The following is a 24,828-nucleotide window of genomic DNA, read 5'->3' as shown; positions in this document are numbered from 1 at the left end:
GAAGTTGGAGGCATATGAACTCGGCCATTTCTAAAGAAGCATGGAATTTAATGGCAGAAATATAAAGGAGTGCTGGACCTTATTTAGAAAGTGTGAAATGCGAAAAAGCAAAAATCGAAATCGCTCTATAATATTGATTTCAGGAGTCAGCGCACCCGATTAGGAACAAAGACTGGAAAATCGGTTTCTGGACGGATGTCCGTTTTCAAATGATTTTGTACCATCCTAGATTTCAAAAAAGTGTGATTTTCTCTTAAGGAATGTGTAGGGGGGACCCCTGGGCACACTTAATTAGCGCCCCGAATGATTCGGCCCACAGGCTGTCTCAGCCCAATTGCCTGATTTCAGGTGTGGCAGTACCAGGTTAGAAATAAAACGGGAACATCGCTTTCTGGGCGCTAATTAAGTGTGCCCAGGGGTACCCCCTACACATTCCTTAAGAGAAAATCACACTTTTTTAAAATCTAGGATGGTACAAAATCATTTGAAAACGGACATCAGCCCAGAAAGCGATTTTCCCCGTCTTTGTTCCTATTCGGGTGCGCTGACTCCTGAAATCAATTGGGCTGAGACAGCCTGTGGGCCGAATCATTCGGGGCGCTAATTAAGTGTGCCCAGGGGTACCCCCTACACATTCCTTAAGAGAAAATCACACTTTTTTGAAATCTAGGATGGTACAAAATCATTTGAAAACGGACATCCGTCCAGAAACCGATTTTCCAGTCTTTGTTCCTAATCGGGTGCGCTGACTCCTGAAATCAATATTATAGAGCGATTTCGATTTTTGCTTTTTCGCATTTCACACTTTCTAAATAAGGTCCAGCACTCCTTTATATTTCTGCCATTAAATTCCATGCTTCTTTAGAAATGGCCGAGTTCATATGCCTCCAACTTCCTTAATAGAAGAGAAATTGACAGTATACAAATTGCGAACCCGTTCGCGAAGGTATTATTTCGGGGCCATCATTGTCTGCACTAGCGCCCTCATCCATTTTGCATGAAGGCTTTGTGTTTTTTCGTGCACATTCCGTCCGTGTTTCCTGTTGGTGAAAAAAAGTCTCAGTTGTTCAAGTTGTTTCACAGCTAAGATACATTAAAGGGAAGGATTTATTTGACATTGCTTTTTTCTGTAACTTGTAGACGTTTATGGGCTCTTTCTGCTATGCCTTGATCGGCCTCCGTAGAATTTCTAGCCGGTTACGTGAAGGGTTGCTTGTAGCCGTAAAAATAGCGTCCAGCCGAAAATCCGGCCCGAATTTCGTGCCAATTTCAGCCTGGTCTGTGACGGGTGACGGTAACGCGTAATTCCCAGCGCCCTCAAGAGTTTTCTGATTGTGATGATTATCGGGATTCTACGAGCAGTAGTAGCAGTTCTAGACTACCGTGCGTTTGGGCGAACTCAGCGGAAATTTGTCGACACTTTCGGACAAGCCTAACAAGATTGAGCTTAGAAAGTCACGGGAATGGGTTTGTAAAATGTTGATATTCACCATAACTAACATTATATACGCCTAGTCCTGAGTTTGAACTGGGACCTGTGTTTATTCATTCTCGAGGTCGGAGGTTGTTCCATTTATTATTGCGCTCACGTCTGGGCAAAAGGGCAACTCTCCATTCACCATGTTCACTTTGGCTCTTGCGCGGGGATCTGCATGTTTTCCTTGGCAGCAACGTGATAGAAATAACTAAAACCTTCAGATAATTCAGATTTTTGCCATAGACCGCAACCCCTTTAAGTTTTAAGTGTGAAAGATGGACCAATCAGAGAGAAGAATCAAGGATCAGTGACATCATCCCTACCCTACCTCGAGAATAGTGGTCACACCATAGGCCTACACCAGAAAACACTGGAAAGCTACTGGCAACACTGAAAGAATACCGTAAAACTACACGAAAAACCCGAAACTTCCAGACAATCCTGAAAGCTACTTGTCATAAAACTTGGAAAACAATGAAAATTAGGGCCTACCAGAAAACCCCGGTAAATTAGCGGTAGCGAAAACCAACCAAAAATACCAAATGAAAAATCATCTATGATCTCCAAAAAATGAAAAAACGCTGTCAATTACTGGAAAACAAAAGACAACTGCCCTCAAAAAGGCAAACACCAGAAAACTGCCAAAACAAACTGAAAAACACTAGACAACTACAGTACTGATGAACACCCCAAGATTACCAACTCTGCAAATTACCTAAAAATGCACTAAAAGTGCCAGAAAACACCAAAAAAATACAAAAACAGCAGAAAATTACTGAAAACATAATAAAATTCCTGAAATAGCAGAAAATTACCGAACAGTGATGAATGCCTTGACCAAGGCTAGCTATGGCTTGGTCTTTTCTCAAAGCATCTTCGCGTAATTCCATAGGTACAAAGACCAGGAGCTCAAGTCTATGCATACATATCCAGCCACAGATTTCACCAAGGCAGTGACCAGCGGTGTGTTTTCGTCCATTTAGAATCAACTGGAACTGTTTCGTGGGTCGGCCACTGGAACACTGGGAACATGGGTGTAAACTACGGGGTGGGGGGCAACGTCAGTCCCATGGCTACGATCTTGCTCTGCCATGTTGCTTCCCACAGTGCCTTGTGCAATCTTACCCCTGGTATTGTACAGTGCATAATTTAAATATCCCACTATTTGGCATATTTCAATTAGGCCATTAGTCAAATGTGTTAAATGCACGACACAGATTTACGCATGCATAACAAGCAGGATAATACCTGGGTGCAAGCACGTACATAACGCTTTTGAGATTCTTTTGAGATTGACTTTGTTTATTATTATTATTCTTATTAATTTTTGACCATGTCAAGGGTCGTGAACAAGACCTGAAAGTCCTTCTAAAATCACTCCCCTGATAAAATGATAAACGATTAAAGATAAAATAAGAAACGCCGTAGTATACTAAAAAAGCTTAAAGTAAAAACCAAATAAATCTGTGCAAAACAAGAATAAAAAGTTGTTGCACCCTAGGCGAAAGAGATAGCACAGACACATATAAAGCAATGACTAAAATATAGACCAATAAAATAAACAAAACATTAAAAACAGTAACAATAAGAGACTACGAGAAAGGAACCAATTAACTGAAAAAGTAAGCAGTAAAAAAAAAAAAGGTTGTAAAACAAAGAACATAAAATGCATGGTACAAAAATTGAAAATTAAAACAAAACAAAAGAAATAAAAATTTATGAGATGAGACTGGAGCGATGATTTAAAGATACTCAGAAAGGGACTATCAATGACCGTGTGGGGCAGATCATTCTATTCCCTAGTCGTCTGGACAAAATAAGAATTTTTGAGACAGTCGGTTTTAGCGAAAGGAAAGTTAAATTTCAAGCTATGATCATTTTGACCAATTGGTGAAGCTGGAACAAACTTATTAAAAGCATTGACATTAATGTTATTCATAATTTTATAGCAAAGCACAAGGCGGAAGAATATTCTTCTTGTTTGAAGACTTGTCCAGCCAAGTCGAGAGAGCATTGAATCATAGCTTGAGTCCCAATCTCTCCACATACATGTATATCTGATGCATTGATTTTGGATATGTTCGATGATGTCTGAATGGCTACATCTATATGGTTCCCAAGCCCTGCAACAGAAGTCTGCCTGGGGCCCAATCAAGGAAATATACAATCAGGTGTGCCATACCTCTGTCACAAACAATTTACTCTTGGCCCTTGTTATGTTCAAGCAGGCTGATTTTACTGATGCCATTACAGGACAGGTGCTCTAAAAGTAAGGACTGCCGTGAGCCTTCACAGGGCTTGAGCTACATGTATTCAAGCTAGACCAAAGTCAAAAGTTGAAATTCATTAAAAAGGGAGTAATTTCTAAGGGCTGTTATTAGCTAGGCCTTTAAACAGTAAGGCCTATATGCAATACATGTATTTGGACAGAAGCAAGTTTTCTATTGTGATAGTTTTTGTCATTTCACCCGATAAGTTCCTCAATAGCATGGTTGGCCTGAAAAACGTACATGTATTCATGTGGGCCATCCTCAATGGTTCTGCTATGTGTATATTTCACATATCAGTGTCGTAGTTGAAATCACTTAAGACCTTCACAAGACCAACACAAGCCCTCGAGTCTGAATTCAAGTCACAAGCTTTTCAAATGAACCCCTACAAAAGCGATCCTTTGTCATTGTTCACACTGTTACATGTACTTGTGATTGGTCTTGTGCATGGGTCTTTCGTCTGGTCTTTTGTCTGGTCTTGTGGATGGTCTTATGCATGGTCTTATGCATGGTCTTGTGCATGGTCTTGTACATGGTCTTATGCATGGTCTTGTACATGGTCTTATGCATGGTCTTATGCATGGTCTTGTGCATGGTCTTATATCTGGTCTTATGCATGGTATTGTGCATGGTCTTGTGTCTAGTCTTGTGATTGTCTCGACTACAAGTTACAACATTGTCATGTACATGTATATACCTACAGCGCTCCCATCCACAAGTACGAGTAACTAGAGAACCCTTCAAATCTTTTAGCATTTTTCATAAAATCCAGAAATCATGACTAAAAAAGGTAAAAGATGCAATTGTTAAGTTATTGTTACATGTGTGTGGATTAATAACTAGCAAGATACATACAGTTATTATTATTACCGGAAATGGGTCACTTGGGAGACATTCCCATAAGAACGTGCACAAACTTTACTGTCCCATAATTAAATATTCCCTAATCTGATCTGAACCAAACTTTGTATGTTTTCAATTTAGACCCTAATCTATCATCTCTCAAAATTTGGACAGTAAAATTCGGCCTCCTTCTGGTAGCCGGGGCATTAGGGAGACATTGAAATGTTTCCCTAATGACCGATGTCTCCCGAAGGTCGAAAAATTTACCACAAAATGTCTCCCTAATGACAATGTCTCCCGAAGGTCGAAAAATTTACCACAAAATGTCTCCCTAATGACCCATCTGTAAGAATTTAACACATGGTACTGTGGGTTGTTAGGTCCGTTTGGTCCGTTGGCTCAGCATGAAAGTTTTCATGTTTGGAAAGAAATTTCTCTCTTCGTCATTCAGAGCAAAGATGGATAAGGGTGTAGCTGTTGAGGAGGAGCCGTTAACGGAAGATGGGGATACGCCAAGAAAGGCGGCACCTCTGTTTCTCTTCTACTCCTGCAAGACGTCCGGAAGTAGCTTCATGAAGCACAAACTTCTGAACCTTGCCATCCACTGCTGGCCCTACGATGACCATGCTCCAGTCTTCTTCCGGAGAATCAACCACATGGACAGAGGGAAGGGCTTGGGAAAAGGGAGAGGTGAGTATTGTTAGTCGTTTCAAATGATTACCACAGAGCACTCTCTCTACTGGCCCCCTATTGGAGGGTGTTCCCCTGTCTACCCCTCGCCCCCCACTGCTCAGAAATTAGAGAAGGAAATATATCTGGCGATGTTCCATCTTGGTCGGTGATTCAACTGTGACCGAACCCATAAAGTGACCCCTCCAGAAAATAACAGCCCCAAGTGCCCCCCGGCGTCGGGGCCTTTGTACCCCAGCTAAAGTTGTCTGCCAAATGAAGTAAACTTGCACATACACGAATTTTATTCCTTTGAGGCCATATGTAGTTTTCCCGTTTCATGAGGATTGTGGGAAAAGTCTTGTGTCCAGACTGCGAAATCAACTGAGACATGACATGAGGTACATAGACTGCTCATGGCATTCTTGTTAATCCAAAAACAATGGCAGTATGGGCCAAGTTCAGCCAGCGACAATTTGTCAACTGCTCCGTCCAATTTTTCTGTAGTACCTATCCATGTTTGAAATGTATTGTGGGCGGGGGGTATTATTCCACCCCCATTTCTCCTACCTCGTTGATTTGTTTCTTGCCGTCCTCTTGCGCTTTAGCCCAACAGCCAGTTAAAGGCCAGAAATCCGGGTCGTCAGACGACGACATCACCAGGACACCGGCAGCAGTGCACGTGATAGAGGAATTACTGCAGTGGATCGACAGCACCGTCGACAAGGCCAGTGCTGCATCGGGACTAGCGCTGTATCCAGGTGTGTGGTCTGTCCATGTGAAGAAAAGCTAGAGGTGTGTTTAGCCTTGCAAAGGCAGGCAAGTAAAGGCCGGTGTGAACCGAAATTCTGCCTCTCGCACAAATTGTCCGGCTGGACAACATCTCCTAAAATGACAGGATCATAGATATCACGTCTCCCTCTGGATACTCTGTCTACCTAATTGGTATCGTCTATTACAGGCAATGCCCCTCTGTCGTTTGAGACCTAGGAGGTTGTTCTCTTTTCCAAAAAGACCTTGTGAGTGGTTTATACTGCAATAGTTTGGTGAAAATCACGTCGTTGGGGTTTTTTTGTCCGCCTAATAAAATTGATGGCTTGTTAATGACGAGGCATGCACAAGGTACATGTACATATGTTCTGTGTGTGGTGCACTGCCAAAATGGCTTTTCTCTGAATTTTCAATCTTTAACCCTCCTATGATTTTACAGCACAGATGTGCACAAATGCCCACAGTCACTGGTGAGCATGTAGTTTCTATATGGAACTCAAACATGCACAGGTTCAGTGTGTACACAGTAGGTTGTCAGCAAAAAATGACCCAGGGTCTTTTGTGCAGTCCTCTTCACTGCATTTGGTTTACTGCACAGTTATGCACATGAAACAGTGAAGCACAGTTGTTGGGCAGCACAAAAGTGCAATCTGATATTCCTGTGAGGGACTGTTGGTGCAGTGCACAACACAACACAGCTGTGCTTCTTTGAGGTGCTTACTAAATGACCCAAAGAGTGACCTCAGCATAGGAGGGTTAAGAAAGCTTTTAAATGAGCCACACTCATCCCCAGGGCACAAGTAAAGTAACTCTTATTTCAGCCCTGCCTGACTGCCTTGTAAAATCACCAATCTTAAAACGTTTGTTCTCAGAAGCCCTGTTTTCACCCCTGATTTATTTTTGACAACTTACGATGGTCCTGCGGTTTTGGAATAATGCCTCTACAGCCCATGGTTTGGTGAGCACGAGTACTTGTCATGAATCACGATGTCCCATTTAACCTTAGTGATGATTCAGTAATACCTAGAAGCAATTAAAGAAACGTGAACCTAACCATTGTCCATGTTTGAACTAGTGTTTTCCCACTGCCAATTTCTCCCATACATCAGTTTTGATCGCCCACTGGGGGGAGACGTTCCAGTTTCTCTTCCTTTTCCGGATGCTGGAAAAATACGGCATTGATGCGTTGGAAACCCTTGGGGCGCACAACGTGCACTTTGCAGACCCTGTACCAACGCTCAAACAGGTGAAACAATAATGATTGTATCAGCGTTACGGGGAACAGTATCTAACGGTGTCAGTCATTCAAAGCTGCCAATATATTGTTGTTACCCTGCTCATCGGGCTCACATCTGAACATTCCCAAAACTATTTCAGCTTCCTGGGGAGTAAAGTGTATGTATTCTGGCCCAGGGCTGCCATATCAGAGCAAACAGCAAAACACACAGCTAAACACGGGTACATGTACCTCACAGGTACCTGTTTACTCCTTATTGACGAGAGGCACATAGGGATTTAGTGACTTGCCCAGGGTCATAACACACAAGACTTCTTGCTAGGATTCGACCCTCTGACCCTATGATTGGAAGCAGCAAACCATACCCATTTGGCCACATGTTCCTGGGGTCATGCGTTGAATGTTTGTGGAAACTGCTTGCTGTTGTGGGTAATTCCAGAAATTAGGGGTCCAAAAGTGTGACATTTTTGTGCCCTTGTTATATCTGACCTTTGTTATTTGACATGGAAATATCACTGGAATTGATTTCAAGCTACATGTATCCCTTTTTTTCGGCAGGTAATTTGCATTAATTCATCACTCTTGGAAATTAGAAAATGTGTTCCGAACTTACAAAATCATACGTGTATGTCAGATGTGACAAAGACAAGAAAAAAATGGACCCCTAATTTCTGGAATTACCCTTGTAGAGAGCAGATGTGAATTAACTGCTTGGCACCAAAGGACGTGAATGGCAGGGTAGACAGGTTCATCATCAAGTGCATCTCAACTTGTGTCTTGCTACGTCCAACGTGCTGTAATCCCCCAATTGTTTTGTACACACACATAAATCCCAGAAGTCTGTGGAGGCAGTCAGTGTGTTGAATGTAAACTTGGCCACCTGTGGGCGTACCCATGGGTGCTGAAAATAGGAGGTTATGGTAAGAGAAATATACGCAGACTCTTTCAGTCCAGTATTTGTGGTGTTTTGTCGAATATCAAAAAAGTTGACTGCTGTATCTTGCAGTTTTTGAATGTTGAAATATTCAGGAAAAATTAAATGGTCCGCGTGGGGTATAAAAAAAAAGATAAAAAGAAAACAGAGCAAGTTATTTGTGTCTTCCAAATTGCACTCGCCAAGAAACACAGTGAGAGTTCTTTCCACGCTTTTTTTATAATCTCCACAAGAAATACCAGCCAGTGCTGGATAAAGTTTTATGCTGCCCCCCCACACAAATCATTGTTTTTGCTTGAGATAATTTTGTTGAAATTTTGGCCAGTAATGCCAGTATTTTGTCAGCACATGCCCTCTTCCTCCAACTCTCCCCAGTACAAAGACGCAAGGCACCCGTGGCTCATTGATTCCCGCTCTCTTGGCCTGGGTTCACTGTTGAATGACTGGTTTCCTGCACAGTTCCATGAGAGAGGTGTGTGTTCCAAGCTGGTACATCTAGATCTGTTACCTTTGGGTGAATTTTTTATTTCCCTTTGAAGTGTATTTTTTTAAAACTGAAATCATTTTATCTTTATTCTAATTTTTGGTATCACCACCATTCTAATCATGATCACCGTGATAATTCAATCACTGTCACCACCATTATCATCTCTTTCATCACCACCAGCATCGGTGGCAGAATGCCCAACTTTTGAACCAGTGGGAGGCACAAAATCAGTAGTTTTAAAACAGATTGTCCAATTTTTTAATACCTGAAAGAATCCTTGTTTGACCCCCCCCCGGAAAGGTGGCATATTGCCACATGGAAACTGTTTGTGTGGTCGATCCCCATGAAAATCAAAATTGACAGTATGTCCCAGGGGCACAACTTGCTGCCCCCATCCTCCTCTGAATATGCAATTGATCATCGTTATTACCACCATCAGCACCATTGTCATCATCCATGCCACTTTCACCATCAGTGTCACCTGCCCCTGCCGTCACCATCACCGCCAACTTGCCATCGTCAACACCCCTATTATTTTCACCATTGTCACCATCACTACCACAATCGTGGCCGACGCCACTGTTGCTGCCTCCGATTCTGTGTCACTGATTCCACTGATTACAAATCAGTTTAATTCACCGCATCACCACAGTTGTCACCACTCTCCGTGTTGCCAACTCTGATTCTGTGCCAGTGATGTCATTACATGTCTTGTTTCAGATTTGTATTTCTCCAGAAGCTGTGGAGCCCTGGTACTGAAGCTCTACACACAGAGTCCTCTGTATTGGCTTCTGTACCGAGTGCCAATATTCAACACCCAGGAGTGGTGAGCTTAACCCCTTGACGACGGGAACTTTTTTCTGAAAGCCGACTCCAAAAATTCCAGCCTCGCTCGGCCACGAAGGCCACCTGCCAAACCGCAAATTCTCGGTTTGTGGCCATGCGTGCTCTGCACGCTTTGATTTACACAGTGAAAAGGAAAGGCCAATCACCATATATACAAGAGCCAGGGTCTGCCTTCTTTCACAGTGTTAGCTCGAGCGTGGACCGAGAATAATAGCTGAAAAGCGGGTTGAGGATCTCAATTTTTATGGTGGCCCTTACCGTCATCCGTCGTGAATGGCTTAAAGGGTCTGTGCAATGCAATTTTTTTCTGCCATGATCATCGAAAGTATACCTTTGTGCTTCAGTTAGCCTGATTTTCACTGACTGTTTTTCTATTTTGAAAGATATTTTGGTGCCCTTTTGTTCTTTATGCTAATGCAAATGTCCATACTCATGAGCAACACGGTGATGTCATTTCAGGGAGAAAGCCTCACTCTTTCATTGATTTATGTACAGAAGATGATATTTTATGAGGGAGGTCCTTACCTTTTTCTCCCCCTCCCCCTCCCAAAATAATGAGAAATAAAAAGTGAGGGAAGAGCAAAACAGCCAAAAGGGAGAAAGGGAAGCCATCAATGTACACAAAAAATACCTCAGAAGAAGCCTTTTGATTCGGGGCAAGCTTTTGCGAAGCCACCACCATCTCTGGAATGGACTGGTTCCTTTGTGCCATTCTTATCCATTGAGGACAGTGTATTGGTCCAAGGCTTCTCTTACGTAACGAAGCAAAAGCTTGCCTCAAATTATAAGGTTAAACAAGAGTGTCTTTGGTATGGAGAATTCAACTTGTTTCATTTAAATGTGCAGTCAGATAACTCAGTGTTATCAGATTTTATTCAAATTTGACTCGCAAACAGCTTACAGACGCCCTTCCAGCATTGATAATTTGTCAGTAACTACTGATTAGTGCTGCGTACCCCTCCCATCCCCACCTGTAAAACAAAGACAACATCCATTTGACCCCATGGCTCAAGAACATGAGCCTTTGGTTTTCTCATCTGGATTGTTTCTGCTTGTAAGACCACCTCACTCTTTGGATGGAGGCCAGTCCATTTGGGTTAACCAGGCTTTCCCCAGGATGTCAGCCGCCAACAAGTTGTGCTTTAGGCTTGTCCACACAGTAGCGCTCCACCTCACGTGCATGTATGGCTTCAATATTCTGGAGAGTAATTTTCTTCCATTTTTCTTCCCTGCTCCAGGGTTGACTTCTACAAAGGAGAAAAACTTTACCAAGAAGACAAATGGGAATTGCAAGGTAGCACATCGACTGATTAACCAAATGCTGCTGGGAAGCCCAGTTTTGGAGACGTTGGCTTTATATGTATTGACAGGGTGCCCGAAATCAGACAAAGGGAACTGGGCCTTGTAACAAAAGACTGTACTCGGAACAAAAGACCGAGCTGCTGAGAATTTCCAACATTTTTTCAGTTGTCAATAGTGGAGGAAATCCGTCAGTGTTTTGAAAGATTATACCACTGGTTGTGGCATACAGCACGAGCAGATTACCACCGGGGACAAAAGTGCTCCAGTGCTCCTGTGATGAGCAGTACTACATGTATACCGCTGCACGCTAGTCTGGCCCTTATTGAAAAGGCATCAGCAGCGCACTGAGTTTGTCGGTGTTGGTTAGGTTTTCCGGAAAACACCACAAATCTGTTTAAACAGTGCTTGACTTTTTCTGCCCTCCCCCAGAAAATCTTCCCAGCAGAGTGGTGGGCCTGCAGCGAAAGCTGACCGTCAAGCAACTCCTCAAGCACGGCTACAGCTGGTCAGCACTGATCGATCTATACAAATCCTGCGGCTCCCCGCATCACTTCCGGCAGGAGCTACGGGATATTGACGTCAAGACAGGTCCCGCCAGCCAAATCACAATCGCTTTGGCCGGAATGAAACTAGAACAGGACGGCTCCAGGGAGGTACTACCCACATTTTGCCTTATCGTCCCCCCCCCCAAAAAAAAATCATTATTTGGTGGAAGAAGCAACTGTTTTACAATTTGACCATAAGGCCGTGCCAGGTTCTGGAATATTTGATTATGTAGTTTGGAAACTGAATATTCACAGGGACTATCAATGAAATGACAAACAGAGACTTTCAGGTCTTTAGTTACAAAATTGCCTTCTAGAGACATGTTTCAAGGTGTTGGCAGCAGAATGCATATGTCCAAGATAAGTCCAAATATCACTTTTCCTTCCAGTTTTTCCCTTGTAACCTTTGTCCTTCTATCTGTATTTGGTTCTGATTTGGGGGGAATTTGGTAAAACAAAAGATTCAAATAGCTGATTGAATAGAAGGTTGAATATTCAGATATTCAATTGTTTGAATCGACTCAGCATAACTCCACCAGCTCTGTACTAACTGGACTGACCAAAGGGAGCATGTCATGCAGCTGGGGAGCATGTCATGCAGCTGGGGAGCATGTCATGCAGCTGGGGAGCATGTCATGCAGCTGGGGAGCATGTCATGCAGCTGGGGAGCATGTCATGCAGCTGGGGAGCATGTCATGCAGCTGGGGAGCATGTCATGCAGCTGGGGAGCATGTCATGCAGCTGGGGAGCATGTCATGCAGCTGGGGAGCATATCATGCAGCTGGGGAACATGTCATGCAGCTGGGGAACATGTCATGCAGCTGGGGAACATGTCATGCAGCTGGTCAGCATGTCATGCAGCTGGGGAGCATGTCATGCAGCTGGGGAGCATGTCATGCAGCTGGTCAGCATGTCATGCAGCTGGGGAGCATGTCATGCAGCTGGGGAGCATGTCATGCAGCTGGTCAGCATGTCATGCAGCTGGGGAACATGTCATGCAGCTGGTCAGCATGTCATGCAGCTGGGGAACATGTCATGCAGCTGGTCAGCATGTCATGCAGCTGGGGAGCATGTCATGCAGCTGGTCAGCATGTCATGCAGCTGGTCAGCATGAAATGTATGCTAAGTACAGAAACAACATTTGCTGTATAGTGGAAACAGGTCACCAGCCAGAAAGTGATGGGCTCCCTTCCCGATAACCTGTAGATTGGCTTGGCATAAATCAGCCTTTGTCAGCAGTGTCAAGGTCGATCAGTCAGTGTCACTCACTGTTAGAGGGACACTAGCTGAAAATCATAAACCCACTGATTAACCCTAACCTCTAGGGGGTATGTACAATCATATTGAAATGGGAGGATTGAGGACTGTTAAGTTTTAACATGTTACAAAGGTTCATATCCCAGGTGATCACATTAGCAACGTTATCAGTACCACAGGCCTCAAAATTGAAGATCAATCAAAAGGTGTGGCTTTACAAGTGAACCATCACCGATTACTGGGCTTAGGTGGTGTTGTAATTGGTACAAGGTTTAGCTGAGAAATTGACTCAAGTGGGACTTGAACCTGAGCCTTCTGGAACGCCACACTGATGCACATCCATCTGACCCCTCAAGGCAGTCTTGGCAATTCAGTGAGCAGAAGACATAAATACAGTGGGGCCCACCAACATAAGACCAAAGAGCTCAGTGGAGTACCTGTAACATGTTGGAAGGGACTGAGGTTCAAGTCCTGCTCCATTCTTTCCTTGTTTGATGATGCCAATGTTGATTTGTATTGCAGTCAATCAATTTCGCCCTGTGATATTATATTTGATGCGTTTTTTTCATATTTTGTATGGTGTCGGCCACCACCTAATTTGATGAGAAACGAAACTCTGAATTGAGGTGAGTTTCTCGACAAGTTGGTCTGCTGACCATGATGGTTGAAATTAAAAGGTTTCCATTTTTTAAAATCTGTATACTTGTTTCTTACTCGCAGTACAAGGTACGCATAAAGTCCAACATGCAGTATGTCAAGTACTATCACCTCACAGACCCTAGAGGGCGCCATTTCCTACTGCGCGTCGCCAACGTTCTCCCGCCCGTCTTCTTTAAGCTGAGCGACCTGTGCGACAACACTTGGCAGGTGCCTGACAACCTGCTGCGGATCGGTCCGCCTGAAACGTGGAATGCGATGCCAGACCTTGCCCCGAGGGACGAGAATGACAACTACCGCGACGAAAATGGTGAGGAACCCACAGACATTGACAAAGCTAATGTCCCTGGTTGGTGAGGATCAGTCAGAGCTCAGTAGTTCGTATCAATACTTTGCCAGTCTTTATTGGAAAGTTCTCCTCCACCCAAATACAAGCTGTATCAATACATTTAAGCAAAGAACAATTTTCTGATTAGTTACTGGAAGCTGAAATCCCAAGAAGCAGCAGTGGCATGGCAGGATCATTTGGATTGGGATATATATGTGAGAGAGGGCACTCAGCATCCTTGATCAGAGGTAGGCAGGGTGTTATGACCGGTCACCCAGACTCTGTCACTGGGCACTTTGTACAGTGACACTTTATAAAGTGTTCGCTCGTGAAAAGGGGCACTTAGTAGGTAAAAACGAGCCTGGGGGGGGGGGTTAAAAAGGGCGCTCATGGGGAGAAAATGGCACTTGTTACAGCGCACTGGGGTGTAATACCCCATGCTGCCCTTCCCCTCATGGGGAAGTATGGGCTGTAAGTACCCGATGCAGCCCTCCCGTCATGGGAAGTATGGGGTGTAAGTACCTGATGCAGCCCATCCCCTAATGGGGAAATATGGGTTGTAAGTACACCATGCTGCCCCTCCCCTCGTGGGAAGTAAGGGGTGTAAGTACCCCATGCTGCCCCCTTCCCTCATGGGTAGTAAGGGGTGTAAGTACCCCATGCTGCCCCCTTCCCTCATGGGAAGTAAGGGGTGTAAGTACCCCATGCTGCCCCTTCCCCTCATAGGGAAATACAGGGTGTAAGTACCCCATGCTGCCCCCCTTCCCTCATGGGAAGTAAGGGGTGTAAGTACCCCATGCTGCCCCCTTCCCTCATGGGAAGTAAGGGGTGTAAGTACCCCATGCTGCCCCCTTCCCTCATAGGGAAATACAGGGTGTAAGTACCCCATGTTGTGCCCCTCCCCAGATACTATTCCACTGAGCGCTAGGGTTAGCAAACCATCAGTGGTATTCTAGTTGATCATAGCCCTAGGATCTGCATGTTGATAATAAATGAGAGACATCTTTGGTTGCAGTTGAATGTAAAATGTCTCTGCTCAAGATGGTTTCAAATTATTTTACCCAAGAGACAAAGGAGTAGCTAAGAAGTAATTCAGTTATCTCTGTGGCTCTGTGTTGTTTTCCTTGCAAGTTCTGAAGGGACTTCTAAACCTCCCGTCAGGAGACAGCAGCACAGGAGAGTGGGACAAAGCGGACGAGGACAACGGTTACCAGACCTTCTCTAACAGCGAGCTGCCGGACTGCTACTTCAGGGAGCCAGCCCCGGCTCACGTCCCCACCACCCTGGTCAAGGGTGTCGGGGCTACCAACCCCTTTGCCTTCCCTGAGCAGGACTGGCTGGCTGTCGATAGCTGGAACCAGACACCAGGTCAGGTTTTGAAATTCACAAATGCTGAGATGAAGACAAAAAAAACTCATAAAGTGGTAGACTGAAGCTGATTGGCAAACTTTTAGCAAATTTGGAAGGTGGGAACTAAGAATACTTAATTGAATAAAAAATCTATCATTGTTTTTTTCCCGTGGAGTTTGGTGGGGTTGGGGCATTTTGATTGGTCAGGCATGGAAGATGAATAACTGCTATTCTTAATGCTGCTTACATGTATAAAAGTGCTTAATCAATCAGTGGAAACGAAAGCATTTACTGGTAAGGACCACCATGTCATGCCGAAATTGTTGGGAGTAAGATCGACAACGGAGACACTGAGAACGGTCTACCTGTACACACAGTAAATAATGGGAAACTATCACCCAGTTGTGTCGGCCAAAGTGAAGCCATTTTTGTATAAAAACACCCACCACTGTTCATGCACCAATCTGCTTGCCTTCGTGTGGTACACTGTACTTAATTTTGAAATTCTTCTGCTTTTGTTTTCCTTGAATCAGATTCAACCAAGGGTGAGAACTGTTCCAGCAGGAGCCCGGCATCAGGCAAGCAACTGGCATCTGCCAAGAATGCTGTCCCAGCCAGTGATGCCAATTCAGTGGATTTGTGTAATCACACTGTAGCCGATCAGCAGCCCCAGAGATTGTGCAAATCTTTGGGCACCAATTGCAGGAACTGTAAGAGGTCCAGGCGTTCTACCGCAGGGAATCATAGCAATCGCAAGCCAGTGCAGTCCAAGTATTCCACTTCAGCCAATCAGCGAGATTCATCAGAACCATACCACTCTACCTCCTCCAGTCAGACAAACCCTTCTGAAGTGAATTCTGCAAAGTTGTACTCGGGTCCATCCAATCAAAGCAGGTGTAATTCCAGCCAGAATTTCACAAAGTCCAATAACTCTACTTCAAGCAGTGCTAGACATTCGGTAAGGTCTCATCAATCCATAACGTCCAATCAGGTGGCTCCACAACGTGGGACCCCTGATCTCTCATCTATCTCCTCCTCAGAGTTTTCCCATGATGGACCACATCACAACCAGGGTGCAGTTCCAAAAAAGAAGGGGTGCCCTCCACCGAGGCCTCAGTCCAAGAAGAAAAGCCGCCAACCGGCTCAGGCCAATGAGGCAGCTGTAGTGGAGTCACCTCCCTGTGCGGCAGCCAATCACGGGCCAGCGAATGGGTACCGTCGAAATGGTCACTCATCAACCTCCTCAGAAGCGCCCCGTGATCAAGTATTCCATGCCCATAAATCAGCTCCAGCAAGAACGCAGTCCAAAAATGGCAGAAAGCAAGCCAGACATGAGAGTTAGTTGATAGTTCATTCACAAGGAGAGCTGTCATACAGTATCAGATACTAAAAAAGCACAGCTCGGTCGTAAATCAGTCTAATCACAGTAAGTGTATGGTGATCGTATCCATCATGAAATTCTTATAATGATATAAGATATAGTGGGTGAAGGAGTTGTATTTAAGATCAGGTGAAACTATATTTTGAGTTTACTTCGCTGCAAAGCCAGATTTCCATGCCGGGCCATATTTATTAATTTACTTTTTTTTTTGGTTCTGAACATGTTTTTCTCCAAATAAAAATGTATTTCACAGACAAACGTCTTATCATGATTAAATCCACAGTTCCATTGACTTACATGCAAAAAGCATGGTTGTGTGCTGAACAGTTTGCAGCTACTGTGTGATTCCCCAAACCTTGTTGCTTCAGCAGCATATCATTATGTCATGGCTCCTGACTATTGGCAACGTCCCGCATATATTGGTACAATTAATTAGTGTGACACATTTAAAAAGGGCCACAAACCAAGAGCAGCCACGTTGTATGGACAAATCTGGTGTCCTTACATAGTAACACTATCTTTGGTCTTTCACAGCGGCCCCCGGCAATGGCTGCAAGCATCGTGATAACCACAGTCACTCTGTACAAAACCCAACACATGCTTTCCAGTTTTCCACCATTGAAGGCTGCTATCTGGATTGCTCAGTGAAATGTGACTGGATTTGTCAATACAATTCTTGTTCTTATTTTCCCTTTTTCAGGTTTTAGTATGAGACAATAATATGTTGCCCTCCTTTCATTCACCTTAGATGCAAAGAAATGGCATTCACAAAATATTAAATAAAAATTCCCCACCAATTGATATTTGCCCATTTTCAGTGGCGTAAACCTGAAAATTCATTTTATGTGGTGGAAAGTAAGTTACATGTACTGTAACAGAAACTGCGCATTTCAAAACTTTGTTCTCCATCTTCCAAGTCAAAAAATTTACCAAAAGTATTTCTTATTAAAAGAAAATGGTACATATATATTGCTATGTTACTTTTATAGATTTATTTAGTCTTGTTTATAAATTACGAGTACATCAAAATCGTCCATTTTTTACCGTTCTTCAGTTCTGAGAATTAAACAATGAAGTCTCTCTGCTTCAGTGTGTAATTCTTTATGCGTTGAAGTTACCACACTTGGTTAACTTTTAAAAGATGGTGCTAAAATATTTATGGTTAATTTTTAGTTGTCTGGTTCATACATGTCACTTCATTGTCTTTTTTGCCCTCACAATATCAGATATTTATTAACAGCCAAATGAACAAGTGGAATTTGGCATTTGAAAGTTTGTCATCACCTTTAGAAGATCATTAAGATCGGAAGAGATTTTACATTATGTATGCCAGGTATGCCTTCCACAAGTAAGCGTGTAGCTTCTTTTGAAGTGTAGAAAGAGGTGAATAATAACTGATAAATAATATAACTATGTTTTTTATATGTTTCTAAGGTAACCATGAGATCATCATCCGATGATTAATTAAAGTGGATATTAGTAATTCATCTCTTTTTATAAGTATAATCCTAGCCTCATTCCAGTGAGGAAGTCATGTTTACTCAACAGGTCCGACCGTTAAGAAATAGACTTGCTGGTTGTCTTGGGTTTGTGTGTTGTTAATAACCAATTTCTCATTCAATTTGGTAATTTGTCCCATTTGTGCACAAGCTTATGCATACCATGCTTGGATCCCATAGCGTACATGTAGCTGCCCTGTCCTTAAAATCACTGCAACATAGTAAGACTTGGGATAGTTGCGATTATCGCCATTTGCCAGATAAAAATGTGACCACCACTATAGTTTCCATTATGTGCAGTTAAAAACAGTGGTGTTTGATATTTTGCGTACTTGCCTACGTTGCCCTGATATCGTCTTTGTATTTCAGGTATCCGTAGTGTGAAGTGTTGCAACTTTGCCGATCCGTCTGGGGCGATACTTCCGTTTGGCATTTTTCCGTGTGTCTGCGTTGCAGTTCGAGTCTTGATTGCGTTGCTTTCTGCGTTTTTTACGTCAATATGGAAAACAGGTTTCAGGATTCTTTGTCCTTGTACTGTATCCTGTTACAATATTTAAGGGTGTTGAATTTCGGTTTTTAAATATTTATTGCTTTTTCTATTCTTCAAACCTATTCTGCTACAGGGTTTATATTATTGACATAAAAGGTCAACTGGTTTGCGTTAGTGCAACCAAGAAGAAGGCACTTTTACATTGAATAAAACACATTCTAGATGCAAAGATGGTTTAAGCATGTTCTATGGTTTAAATTATCAAAAGGAGAGCCAAAGAGTTTCTTTGTTTGTGTTGGTTTCATCTTTTACTTTGTTTGGTTTAATCTTTTTGAGGGGGATCCATTTTGTCAGGTTTGGCTTTTGATACGGGGAAGCTGTTGCCATGCCATCTGTAGTATGTGTACTTTAGTTTGGACTTAAACCTGTTCACCAAAGTTTTTGAAAGCCTTAGAGCCGCCCATGATACAAACCGTTTCAGTTGTGTTGGCGGGGAGGGGGGAGCCACCATCCCCGGGGGTGGTTTGGATATGACCTGCACGCAGACTGCATATTCCCGTTACTGCAGAGGTTCTCAGCGGATTTGGCCGAGTATAAAGTTGGTTTCGAAACTATTTTCTGCCCGGCGAGCACGGCCTTTTCAGCCAATCATTGGGTGTGACCAGTTTTGACTTCTGATGTGTCGTGCATATAAAAACCTTCAATATTCTGCATGCGCGACTGTGTGAATAACTTGTTCTGTCACCTGAAAAATGACACTCATTTTGACGGAAAACATGAGGGCCAACCTAAACGTTCAGCGTAATGGTCCACTTATAGGTGCATTCGTAAGGGAAAGGTCCGTAAGGCTCAATTCGGAAGTTTTGTGCCTCCGTTCTCCGTGGTACACCCCGCTCAAAACTTGGAGAAGACTGTAAATAAAAGTGATATCGATGGAAATTGTCGCAGTATTACAAAATGACATAACATGATTGCCAATTACTCTATTTGTTAAGTTTTATAGACCATGATTAGACTACCTGGATCCGTACATTCCTCAATTCTCAGGCACAGGGTGCATCATATGGAACGCCAAAGAGGCAAAAACTTGGAGGCAACACACCGATCGTTCTTCAACGTCGATCGATCGTTCCCCTACATCGACCGATCGTTCCCCTAAATCGATAGATCGTTCTTCTGCATCGATCGATTGTTCTTCTACGTCGATCGATCGTTCCCTACATCGACCGATCGAACTCAGGCTCGATCGATGAAGAAAGAGCGATGAAAACGAGCGATGAAGAAAGAGCGATGAAGAAAGACCGATGACGAAAGACCGATGACGAAAGAGCGATGAAGCTACATCGATGCCAACGTTACGTAACCTCTTCCAGCACCAATAACACGTGTTCCCTGTAACCGGAGCCCACCAGCACACAAGGCCACCCGTGTTCAGTACCCGTAAGTCTGGTCCCGAGCCAATTGAGTTGTCAGATGGGTGCTAATATCTAGTTTCCTTGTCATGAAACCACTGAGAATATTTTCTATTTTCCCCAGTTCATTATGGGTCGCTCCCTAGCCACTGTGGGCAAACATATTTACTCCAGGTGGATACGAATTTTATTTTCCACACTGATAACAGCCTGGCGAAACCGGCTGAACCAGTGGAACTATTCTGTCACTCATTGACCTACTGATCTAGCTATGCACTTCCATAACACTGATGAACACACTGTTCCCTTCTGAATCAAAATATCTTGATCTAATTTGTCAACTTGTTTCAATATACGACCCTTTCCTATGTTCATTTACCTGATCCCCTGAGACCCCAAGCTAACACCGATGAAGTCGAAAATAACAACTAAAATAAGCATATTGTTAAGCATAAACAAAGAGAGCGTTTAATCGCGGCAGTCTCATTGATCCTAAAAGACTATCGCCCGGATGTTTAGAGAAAACGAAAGATTAATTCGTAGCATTTGGACTCAAACTGCCGATACAATCTCTGGACATCGTCGTTTGACCGATGAGTGAGTAAGAGGATTAAAATGAACATACAAAGAAACTTCAGAAGTTTTGTAACCTGTTATTATTACAAATGAAAAAAAATAGAAAAACGTGAACATTTCTTTGGTACTCTGTAGGCATTAACTAAGATTAAGATGAACTTGCGCCAGATAATGTCGATGAGGCCTGTGAGAATTTCTTAAATTGTGTATGGCAAAAATTTTCCACAGTGTGAGCTCCGAAATCATATTAATAAGTCAAAACCACGTTGGATAACGGACGGAATCTATAACTTAATCAGAGAAAAAAAATCTGCATAAAAATATCTTCAGAATCCTACAGTTCATAATAAATCTGCCAACATAAAGTTTTAAAACAAATTAAAGGGGTATTGTAAGAATGGCAAAGAAAATTACTTCGGTGAACAATTTAATAAAGGCAGACATAATGTTAAAGGTACATGCATGGGAGCTTATTAATTCGTTGCTCGGTGAAACGAACGTTAAACAAAATTCGTCCTGTTACACGCAAAATGATGCTAAAATTGATTTTGACATTGATATTGCTGACGCTTTCAATGATTATTTCATTAACATTGGCAAGAAAATAGCAAGTGAACTTCCTCAATCAAGCAGTTCATTTGAACACTTCCTTGGTGAAAGATGTGCACATTCTTTATTTTTCGCTCCTGTTACCGAAGCAGATTTAACACTTATTATTTCCAAACCTACCTTATTAGTTTGAATAATGAAACTCAGATCATTTAATCATGCCAATCTACTTCCATTCTTTAAAGGTCTGGTCTCAACATCTAGCACATCTGTCTTTAACTGTTGTCTATCCTGCCAGTGTATACTGTGTTCATGTCTCATGTCTCCTGTCTTATGTTTCTTGTCCAGTCTGAACCATTGTTCGTGTAAATAGGGAAAGCCAGAAGCAAATGCTGCTTTTTCCCCTACATATTGGTATAATGTAGACTCTGTACAATAATATTATCAAACTTAATACACCAGTTTCCATTATTTGTTTAACAAATTTCACTATGCATGTATGATTTTTAGGTATTTGGGATTCCTAAAAACTCTATAATTATAGATTCTTTCCTTTGGCACTGAGCTTCACGAGGGTTGACTTTTGAGCAGCATTCTGACAGAATAGTTCCGCCGGAATACTATTAGGTCCTAGTGTGGAAAATAAAACTTGAGTCATTAGAAGTAAGAATAGGTGCCCACAGTGGCTAGGGAGCGACCCATAATGAACTGGCACCCCATCCAGGGGAAAATAGAAAATATTCTTTGTGGTTTCATGACAAGGAAACTAGATATTAACACCCATCTGACAACTCAATTGGCTCAGGACCAGACTTACGGGTACTGAACACGGGCGGCCTTGTGTGCTGGTGGGCTATGGTTAAAGGGAACACGTGTTATTGGTGCTGGAAGAGGTTACGTAACGTTGGCATCGATGTAGCTTCATCGCTCTTTCTTCATCGCTCTTTCTTCATCGATCTTTTTTCATCGATCAAAAGAGATCGATCGATGTAGGGAACGATCAATCGATGTAGAAGAACGATCGATCGATGTAGGGGAACGATCGATGTGTTGCCTCCAAATTTGGCCTCTTTGGCGTTCCATCATAGAATCAGGGTCTAATCCAAAAAAAGATCGTCGCCAGGTAGATCTTTGGTGGTGTGCTCGAACTAGCTGAAGGCACGGACGTGTATAATAAAATCTGGACTCGCAATGCCCTTAATCAGCTTATAGAGTCATTGAATCAACCCGCAGCCATTTTTCCGAGCCGAATACAAAGCTTTTCCGGCAATGCCCACCGTTGTTCTTCCTGGCGTCAATGGAAGGGAACCGCCCACGCTTTTGTATTCGGCTCGGTAAAATGGCCGCTGGTTGGCTTCTTTTTCATACAAAGGCGTTGCAAGTCCAGGTTTTTTATATACGCCCGTGGCTCAAGGTCTGCACCCATGTTGAAACCAGCGGTCAACAGACCATATGATTGACTTTTTCTCCTCCAGGTCTATGAACAGACCATTCAGCCTAGCCTGACCTTGTTTTGGACTGCAGCACGGGGCCAAAGATCGTTTATTGGCTCCGGCCAATACTATACTGGAACAATTCCAGGCTGCACGGACACGTGCAAAAGGGGTGTGTGTAGCAATGTACTCTAGCGTGATGCACTTTCATTTTTTGCCTCTCGTCTCTTACCGGAGCAACATTTTTACCCTAAATTTCACAATCAGTAAAACTCCATCAAACTCTTGTTATTGTCATTCACAATTTACCATTCTGTGTTGCTGTTGGCCCTTAAGTTCTGATGAAATTTTATTTTCACCTGATTTTCCGATTTTTTTCTGACGTGCAAAAAAGAACGCTTTTGTGTACAAAAATATGAAAATAACATACCGCACGCTTGTGGATGGGTATGTGAGCAGAAGGAATGATACTTTACAAGAATTTGTCAGCTTTAAAGAATTTTGAAAATGTTTATGTGGGATTTTCTGAGAAATTTTTTTCATATGCGTTACGTTAGGGAACAGTCAGCTGAACCCATTTTGTTTTACTCAAGCCGACATTAATTCGGACAAAATTTCGGGACACTCCCAAAGTGTCCACAAAGATTCAACTGAACACCATGTATCGTCGTGGAGCCGGCCGGAGAGGTAGGAAAAGATGGTCATAGTACATATTTAAACCAGATGAGTTATGAGTTTTTCAAAAGGTTTGGCAATGATGCTGCGAGAGGAGAGTTAAGTGAAAGTCGACGGCGCGCGACGCACTACTCATGTAATTTCAGTTCTCAGGAATATGCCATTTTTGCTGTATTTTTATTTTCTTTTTTACGATGAAAATTATGTTCCAGTGACGCGTCGTTCCACCCCCCGTCCTGAAAAATAGTATCTCCTTAAAGTTTGTTCACCTATTAAATATCTTCAAACACTGCGGCGCTCACGTACGGCCGCAAGTACACACCACGTGGGAAAATATTATACGTAACGTAAACAACGAGCGTGCGTGAAGAGTTGACGGCAAAATACGTAACAGCACGCCCTCAACAACTTGGTACAGATAAGAAGGTGGAACAGCTAGCTCTCGATGTATGGGGCCGTGGACGAGAAGAACCCCAAAATGGAGGACATCGCTAGCGCTAAGGAGAAAGAGGACCTGTCGGCCTCGGTGAATGGACATGATGGAAGACATGAGCCTGATTCAGGAACAAGCGTCAGAAAGGTAAAGATTGGCACGTCCACGTCCGAATAGCTCTTCCCTTGTCTGTTTTATTGACAAATTCGTAAGCAGGCCTTGGGCGCCGAAGGCCTACCCGCAGAAAACGTGGCCATGTATACTATTCCTGTAGGTAGGCCTGTGTGAAATGAAATTTTGAAGTGTGACTGTGTGAGTTATGAAATGAATTACTTGTCACTGGAAAGAGCGCAAAAATGTTGCAACCTGACGCCACTTTACTAACAGATTGTTGTTTTGGGGGGTTGTGCTTACCTTGTTCCCCATGGGGTCTATTTTCATGTGAACAAAGTATTTCAGATAGGTTCGTAGGCAGAAATTTGGCTGACTTTGTGCAATTTGGCACTTGACGTCCATCTGCCATGATAAACAGAAGGCCGTCACCCGACATGTTCGATGAAGGTGGAAACGTGTGCAGAAAAAAGGCTAAACAATGGTAATTAATATGTTCGGACGATTCCGCGACTAGGATTGGACAGGACTAGGCCTAATTATTCATACGTCAGCATAAATTAAGTAAAATACTTTTCTTTTATTTATCATAAGAATTTATGATACTTGACAGCTGTCATAATATTCCTGGTTTGGTTTTCTGACATGATTGGAAAATCAGTTTTGGCCAACGCAGAAGTTGAGAGCGAAGATTGTGAGGTCATGTATGAACCCATGTCATCTGCTAAAGAAATGCAACTTTTTTGTTCACCAACTCAGACCATCAACATTTTATAAACAATCTGAATTATGGTTTTGTTGCTTTCCATTTATAATTCAGTTCGCCATACTTTTGTTCGCTCAGGTTGAGTTTCAGGGCCAATTAAATAACCATCACTTGGCCCCCGCTTTCATCCATTGTGAAAGTTGGCTAACACTCACTAATGCCTCTTCTTGAGCCTTTGCCAAAGTTTGTTAACATTGCGTGCGTACTTGATGCCAGACACATTCTGGTTTGAAAACGTATGCGTAAATTATGCAACATTTGCATTATTTACTTGAGTGGAACGCGCCCCCTGTTAAAGTCCCAGGTTTGTCGCCAGTAAAAGGGCTGGCACAACGATAGACCCCAGTGTTCTAAGGATAGCCTACCTATGTACATTGTTCATGTACAGTATGTAGCTCTTGATGTGTTGATCCAAGTAGGTCTACTCTGACGTGTCCTGCTGTTACCGCCTCTTCTTTTATGTTCGTTGATCATGTGTGTCTAATATTTGGCCAGGCTCACACGCAGCAGCTGGAAAGATGCCATATAGG

The 24,828-nt window shown here is 43.0% G+C and overlaps 2 protein-coding genes across 4 annotated transcripts in view; both read left to right on the top strand.

Moving 5' to 3' along the window:
- The first annotated feature begins 1,319 nt into the window (after positions 1-1,319).
- LOC110986560 (uncharacterized) lies at positions 1,320-18,572 on the top strand. 3 transcript variants are annotated; one of them, XM_022248518.2, is made up of 11 exons: positions 1,320-1,467; positions 5,042-5,280; positions 5,868-6,020; positions 7,140-7,276; positions 8,577-8,673; positions 9,409-9,514; positions 10,773-10,828; positions 11,266-11,489; positions 13,359-13,605; positions 14,755-14,991; positions 15,507-18,572. In XM_022248518.2, the coding sequence occupies exons 2-11, from the start codon at positions 5,049-5,051 to the stop codon at positions 16,313-16,315; spliced, it is 2,298 nt and encodes a 765-aa protein (XP_022104210.2). In that variant the 5' UTR covers positions 1,320-1,467; positions 5,042-5,048; the 3' UTR covers positions 16,316-18,572. The 3 variants fall into 3 exon arrangements, with proteins under 3 accessions (XP_022104210.2, XP_087003559.1, XP_087003560.1); XM_087147433.1 differs by having other exon boundaries at positions 8,577-8,715; XM_087147434.1 differs by lacking the exons at positions 1,320-1,467; positions 5,042-5,280; positions 5,868-6,020 and adding an exon at positions 6,036-6,054 and having other exon boundaries at positions 8,577-8,715.
- A 4,801-nt stretch (positions 18,573-23,373) lies between these two features.
- Positions 23,374-24,828, top strand: part of LOC110986531 (solute carrier family 2, facilitated glucose transporter member 3-like) — a 38,934-nt gene continuing 37,479 nt past the window's right edge. The window contains exon 1 of the mRNA XM_022248462.2: positions 23,374-23,568. Coding sequence (XP_022104154.2) covers positions 23,434-23,568 — 135 coding nt within the window. The 5' untranslated portion in view covers positions 23,374-23,433. The remainder of the gene's footprint in view (positions 23,569-24,828) is intronic.

The sequence above is a fragment of the Acanthaster planci genome, linkage group LG16, assembly GCF_054643075.1.
Source record: "Acanthaster planci isolate LZ-2023a linkage group LG16, COTS_SCS, whole genome shotgun sequence".
Taxonomy (NCBI): Eukaryota; Metazoa; Echinodermata; class Asteroidea; order Valvatida; family Acanthasteridae; genus Acanthaster; species Acanthaster planci.
This window is presented reverse-complemented; position numbering and strand designations above follow the sequence as displayed.